The sequence below is a fragment of the Alligator sinensis genome, unplaced genomic scaffold, assembly GCF_000455745.1.
Source record: "Alligator sinensis unplaced genomic scaffold, ASM45574v1 scaffold135_1, whole genome shotgun sequence".
NCBI lineage: Eukaryota > Metazoa > Chordata > Crocodylia > Alligatoridae > Alligator > Alligator sinensis.
The window spans coordinates 968499-975700 of NW_005842293.1; the positions used below are offsets into that span (position 1 = coordinate 968499).

The following is a 7202-nucleotide window of genomic DNA, read 5'->3' on the forward strand; positions in this document are numbered from 1 at the left end:
TACTGTAAGGGAAAGTGGTGAAGGCTGGGAAGAAGAAACCAAACATGTTTTTTTGTGTCTTGGATTTGGCATGTAGAAGGAGGCTGCAATCATAGTACTTGATTATTTTCCCCTTAAGAAACTTAAGGGGGAAAAACACTTATTATATTAAATCCTTAATGCACCAAATATAACCTGATGTATATGCCCTCCATCCTAATATGCTTTATGGACTCTATCTACAATACCACCATTGTTGCTAGCAGATGACAATCAGCCTCTGAAGATTGTGATACTGATTTACAGAGGCTGTAGGGCAGGGAGAATTCTGCCTTAGGATGCTGTGCTTCTCCAACTCTTTGTAAGTGGTTCCCTGGAATCTTGTGTGTACAAACAGGGGCCTGGTAAGGGCTCTTTTAGGTGAACTTGTATAAAGTCACTTGAATGGAGCTTAGTTTATCACTCTGTAGATGATACAAGTAAACTCTTGGGATTTGGATTTGCAGTTCTGATACTTTTAACCTAGAGTTTTAAACCTGTAAGCCATACTCTTGTTATTGAATGCAACCACATTCATTTTGCAATAGCTGCAGATCCATGCCCTTGGTTTAAAGAACACTCACTGGAAACACAAACTAGTTTTGTATAGGTGCATTAAAAAAAATCACATGAAATCCCTTTGGTAAAATCCTGTCTCTTATGTTACCAGAATTGCTGGGCTAGGCCAAGGCATTTTCATGGTGACTCTTATGGGAGGAATATTTATACTCAGCTCATATTCTTGTGGTCCAGGGTTGTTACTGCAGCTATAACATTGTAATAACCTGTCCCCCTCATTCACCTGACAGCAGCATCTACACACACACAGACACACACACACACACACACACACTCTCTCTCTCTCTCTCTCTCTCCTTGATTTACTGTTAATCACTTTTACCTGTCCTTTGCCTGCACTTATATGACATATAATGCCAAGAAGGTTTCCCTTAACATCTCGCATCTAAAAAAAACCCCCAAAACATTTTTTTTTGCCTAAATAACTTTAGTGACTTCAATAGAAATTCACCCACAGAGAATTTGACCCACAAGTCGTATATCTCAGAAGCAGTCTGACTTGCCTACCATGGGGTTTTTTAATATAGCTTTCTCCTGTATGCCCATTTACCATTTCTCTCCATCCCTGTTTGTTGGCTGTGCCATGTAGTTGGACTCTTATAACCCACAGTTATAACTGGACTTCCTTTCTTTCATCATCATTGCATAGATATTTTTTTGCTGAGATATTTGAAGATATAGCTGTCTCATAGTTCTTAGTATTACAGGCATGGGTACAGAAACTGTCTCTCTGAATTAAAAAACAGAGGAAAGATGTGCCTTGCATGAGCAGTGATTAAGAATGGCTTCAACTATCCATACAGAAATTTCATATATTCTTCCATAACAAAGGCGTCCTCCTTGGAGGATCTCGCATTGCATATAGCTTTTAATTTAGTTTTGAAAGCCTTGCAAGCATTGTGAGCATTCTGTGATGCTATCCAAGCAAGAATATTGCTAGGCTTTTTATACTAAAGACACTTTAATTAAACTCCCATCATGAAAACAATTAGGCCAAATTTGCCGTACTTAACTAGTCAATAATTTAGTAGTTGGATCTCATTAATAGACTTCTGCCTGTGACTGTGTTGTTGTAAGCATGCAGCATAGCCACCAGCAGTGTGCTATAAGAATCAATCAGTGATCAATATTTTTCCATGAGCATTAGCAGTGCTGTTTAAATAGGAAAATAAATAAATAAATCCCAACTGGATGCAGCTAAGTTTAATGGTGGTTTAAGTGGGTTACCTTGCCTGTGGGCCCCTCCTGGCAGCCTTTTGCTCCCTGAGGTGCTCCTCAGCCAGTACACAATCAAAACGTTTTTAAACAAGCAAAAGAAAGAAATAATCCTTGTTGTCCTATTCCAGCCACTTGGAGGGGATCCTTATAGCTTGGGCTCTAGCACAGCTGTTTGGCCCCTCCAGGCAGCCTGCAATTCAACACACCAGCTGCCTCCAGCTCACAATTATTTCCTTACAGCTTCCTGCCCTGTAGCCTTCTGGGGGTTTTAAACTCAGCAGCAGCATTTCTACAGCTGCTGCTACCAAGCATAGTGGGATGGTCCCTCTTAAGAGGACAGGCCACCCCGTTACAGGTGGCTTCTGTCCCTTTCCATCCTCTCTCTCTCTCCCTCCCCATCTGATCAATGGTGGCCCCATTGCTTGTTTTGATAATGATTATTTTTTACACTCCAGATTGTCTTTTTTTTTAATCTAGTGGACTTTTTGTTTCATTAAGCTGTACCAATATGAAAGAAGAAGTAAATGAATGTGGTTTAATGAGGATAATGAATGGATCTGTTGTGAGTACCTTTTTTGCAATGGTAGTACTGACATTTCCCTAAGAAATTGGTTCCGATCAAATCTCTTTCCCAGCTTTATCTCTGTTCCTATCTTACCTAGACTCAATGCTTTCTTGAGGATTCAATATCTATTTCAGATCCATTGAGGTTAATGAGGATTTTCCTTTAATTTCAGTACAGTTTGGATCAGGCCCATCACAACAAGAAATGCTGGATTAAGATAACCAAGAAATCTGGATGTAAGCAAATCTAAACATTTGTCTTTGGAGGCAATAGGTGTTTTCTGTAGTAGGAAAATGTTTGTGTTTAGGAGTGAAGAGATACTGACTTTGAAATTGCATTTTAATTTACTTAAAAAAAATCTGATTATGGAATCTGATTGAACCAGACAAAGGAGAGAGGGTATTTATTTTTATTTTTTTTGCCCTATTTTGTATATTTAATAGTGTTGTTGGTTGGATTCACTGCCTTGTTGCTTGTCAGTTGTATGTTTTGTCTCATAGGCTAAGTAGAAATTATGCAGTTTTCTATAACTGGCGTAGTTTGGATTGGTAGCGAGCAAAATACGTTTTCCCTTTGGGTGGGGGCGGGGGGAGAGGGGGAAACATGACATATTTTAGACTGGGTTCCACCATTTTTAAACCAGCCTATGTGTGCCAAACTTCTGTTCTGTTATGGGTATAAATCAGTTTATGTTCACTTGTACCAATAAAAATATAATGTCTGTACCTGGCTTCAGAATTAATTATAGGGACTATGTTTCTTTACTTCTCATTGTTACCCAGATTACAGTTAACCTTCTGGGTAGGCTACTGATAATAGAGACAGAAACAGGTCTACAGCCCAACCTTTTATTTGCTTGCATTTTAAAACATGAAAACAAACATTTATCCCAAAGGCTGTCTGGCTACCTATGGCAGGACAGCATAGATTTTTCACTTATACCGGATGGGGAGATTTGAGAGGTGGGAGGAGGGTGGCACGCAGATTGCCAGAAAGTCTTCTTGAATTTGCTGAGTTCTCCAAATTTCTCTCCAGGCTATGCCCTGTATTTTTAGATGGCTAGTTCTAATATTCTAACAGAAGATCTTTGATTGCTTTTTATTTAAATTTCTTTGTTTCACTGAAACTTTTGGAACTGGACTAAACTAGATCTCTTGTGGACCTGGAAGGTATCAATTATTTAGGAAACCCTCCCTTTTACTTTCCCAAGGATATAAATCTTATCTCCTTTCCTTCCCATTGTGGAGTGTTGTTTAGCACTGGCCTTTTTTCTTCTTACTTTAGTTTATGGTCTTGTCTGACAAGGCTGTTTTTGTTTTTACAAATTATCTAATCACCTTAACAAAAATGTATCTATAGCAAAATAACATCTAATACATTTGGTTACATCAGTCACTACTACTAATATTTTAAGATAAAACTATGATATAGTGTATATGGATTATTTAATGTATGATCCTCTCTTATCTCCTTCCAGGCCTAGTGCTTTGTTTAATTGTGTTTGGTGACTTCCTTTGCTTTGCTCACCAAGCTAGTTGTTATGTCTGTGAAGGTTTATACTACGGTGACTCAGAAACAGGCTTTGGGGCCTTCTGCCTAGCCACAGTTCTGTAGCTTTGAAAATGGCGAAGGCTGGCAACACCATACCCATGCACTTCAGGTGCTAATAACATTGGAGGGACCTTTACTCCTAAATCCTAAAACCCAACTGTTCCCCAACTCCATTCAGGGGATAGTAGTCTAGAAGAAGGATGGTTCAGGATGGAAGAAGGATGGTATTTGTTAGACCTGCTTCATGTTTCCTTTCTGCTGTTTGCCTCCATGTCTTAATGGCAATTCCATTATCTTGTAAATGGAAACAATAGACCTGCATCTATTATTAGACCTCTGGCAAGAGACATACATTAAAGACAGAGAAGAATTTAGGTATCAGCAGGGTGAAGATTATTAAAGTACCACGGGTAGAAAGATAATTACACTCACTGAGACTACTTGGCAGAGAAATACGGAAGCTGAAAGTGTTCATGTGAGCTGGTAGGCTGGCTGCCACTGGGTGTGGATAAACGTACATTATAGCCACTTCCAAAGGGAAAGGAGAGCTACTGCTCAGGAGCTCACAGCAGCTGGTACAATCTAGCTGTAGTGTCCACATGAGCCTGTAGCAGTACTCATTCACCCCAACTTTAACCCTGAATGAAGCAGGGTCAAAGTTGGAGTGGTTTTCTGCACTTACATTGCTACAAAATCATGCAGATGTAGCAGCTGCATCCTAACAGCTGGCATTGGTGTCCTTTAGATAACAATGCAATTGCTAAATCTGTCTATGCTTGCTGTATTTGGGTTTGCATCTTTTCCCTTTGTAGAAAAGATCTGCATAGCAGCGTACCAGAAAAGTACTTGCATTTACACTCTTTAAAGGCTGTCTTCAGAATTCTAGCGCATTCAAACTTAAGTTAGAGATGCCCCTTTGGATACACAGACTTTTGGAGAACTGTTGGCTTTTTGTTTGCTCTGCTTTGCACTGAAGAGATAATTAAAAGTTCATAGGAACCTACTTAAACTGTAAGCTCTTAGGGACATGTATGGCACTTTGTTCTGTGTTTTGAACAGCACCAAATGCATTTAGGTCCTGTTTCATGACTACGGCTCCTCACCACTACTGTTGTGCAAATAATAATACTAGTAATGATGATCATCATAGGCCAGCACTGAAGCTTGAGGCTATTGCTCCTAGTCCTGTCTCCTACAGCCACAGAGAAAAGCTCATCTCCATCCTCTGTAATTGCCCTTCAGATGTTGGAAGACTTATTAAATCCACCCTTGGTCTTATATGATCTAACACACAATGGTGAGGGGCCAGCCTGACAGAATTTGACCCTGCACTGCCTGCATCCAGCTATCCATGCACTGCCTTTCAATCCTGCACCACCTCTGCCCAACCCAGCATGCTGGGATGGGGTTGCATGGCCTTCATCTGACCCAGCACACTGCTCCACCTCTGCCCAGCGTAGCACATCAGAATTGGGCCCTGCGCGAGCTCTTCCCCACTCAGCACACTGGGATCAGGCCGTGTTGCCTCCTGCTAGCCTAGCATGCTAGGAGTGGTCCCTACACTGCTTCCACCTGGCCCAGCATGCTGGATACAGTGCACAGGGCCATGTTATTCAGCCCAGGGGCCTCCCCACGAATTTGGAAATTTGGCAGTAGGGGAGCAGCAATTGCTGCTGCGATTCCCTTGCTGCCGTGGGGAGCCTGGATGACATGGCTGTGCAGGCTGGATCTGGCTAATGGGCTCAGGGTGGAGTCCCCCTGATCTAGCAGAAGGTATAAATAACCCTTGGGGAGATGAATCTTTATGCGTGGTTACGAGCACTCTGGCCACTGAGAAACAGTACAGCTCATGTTGTGTCACAAGAATATGATCTTGTTTCTGCTTTTCCTGTGCCAGTGAATTTGCGTCCTTTCTTACATGCCTACTGAATTAGACTGGACAGACTGGAGAGAGCGTGTTAAAGTAGATCCATGATGCTACCAGGATTCCCCACTGTTATAAACATATCTAAGATGTTGTTCTTTGCTGCTCCTCAAAGAATAGAGATGTGGATGTAAACCTAATAAAAATAATGATAGTATTCTGAGTTCAGATTAAAACAATGGATTACTGTGGTGGTTTAGGACCATAGATGACTAGGGTTGATTAGAGTACAATAACGAAGCTTTGATTTTGGGCTGTTGTGCCTGGAGTACTAGGGCACTAGTATAAATCTAGCTTGGATGTCCAGTAGGTGTTTGTCGTTCATTTGAGATCATGTTACCACAGTTGGCAGCAAAAGGACAATTGTTCTGGTCATAGAAATTGAGCTATATTTGCATGTCAGGAAAAAAAATGTCTAGGCTAAGGTGCATTAACTTGACAGAATGAGAGTTAATCATACTCTGCTGCTAGAGTTCTATGGATCTTCCACTAAGGCCTTGGCACATGTTACATTAAAGGCATTAATTGTGCCATAAATGGTAAGGCTGCCGCACATTAGAGCCAGTTTATGGTGTGATGGTAACGTAACGAACAAGCCATAAAAATACTCCATGTATAATGTATAGCATCTTTGTGGATCATTTGTGTCACACTTTCAATTGAACATGTGGCATGTTGGGGCTGACCTACAACAGATCCTCATGCTCAGTTGAATATTGGAATCTGGTGTGGGTCAGCCTCAGGGTCTGGGACTACCTGATCCAGTGGGATTGGGCTGGGGGAAATACCTGACTCAAGAAGTCTATGGGCCAACGAGAGGCAAAGCGCTGCTCGACCTGGTACTGGCTGCTGGGGATGACCTAGTCGGCGACCTAGTGATCGATGGGAAGCTGGGTGACAGCGACCACGCGCTGATCACCTTCACCATCCGCCGAAAAGCTGGCAAGTCGGTCAGCAACGCGCAAGTCTTTGACTTCAGGAAAGCCGACTTTGACAAGCTCAGGAGGCTTGTCAGTGAGGCCCTAAGGGACTGTGACCACAGGGAGAGGGAAGTTCAAGAGGAGTGGTTGCTCCTCAAGGGAGCGATCCTCAATGCACAAACTAAGTCTATTCCATCTCGGAGGAAAGGCAGCAAGAGGGCACAGCAGCCCCCCTGGCTCTCCAGGGACCTAGCAGATCTCCTGAGGCTAAAAAGAAAGGCCTACAAAGGATGGAGGATGGGAGTCACCTCCAAGGAGGATTATTCTGCACTGGTCCGGTCCTGTAGGGAGCAGACCAGGAAAGCCAAGGCTGCAACTGAACTCCAGCTAGCTTTGAGCATCAAGGACAATAAAAAGTCCTTTTTCA

General features: G+C 42.2%; 1 protein-coding gene across 8 annotated transcripts in view; it reads left to right on the plus strand.

The window, feature by feature from the left end:
* Positions 1-7202, plus strand: part of PRELID2 (PRELI domain containing 2) — an 80115-nt gene that overhangs the window by 57724 nt on the left and 15189 nt on the right. The window contains exon 5 of one of the 8 annotated variants that reach the window (XM_025209544.1): positions 2553-2850. The exons of the other annotated variants lie outside the window; for them this stretch is intronic. Within the exon in view, the coding sequence (XP_025065329.1) occupies positions 2553-2601 (49 nt within the window). The 3' untranslated portion in view covers positions 2602-2850. Of the gene's footprint in view, positions 1-2552; positions 2851-7202 lie in introns of those variants that run through there. 8 annotated transcript variants of the gene reach the window in all.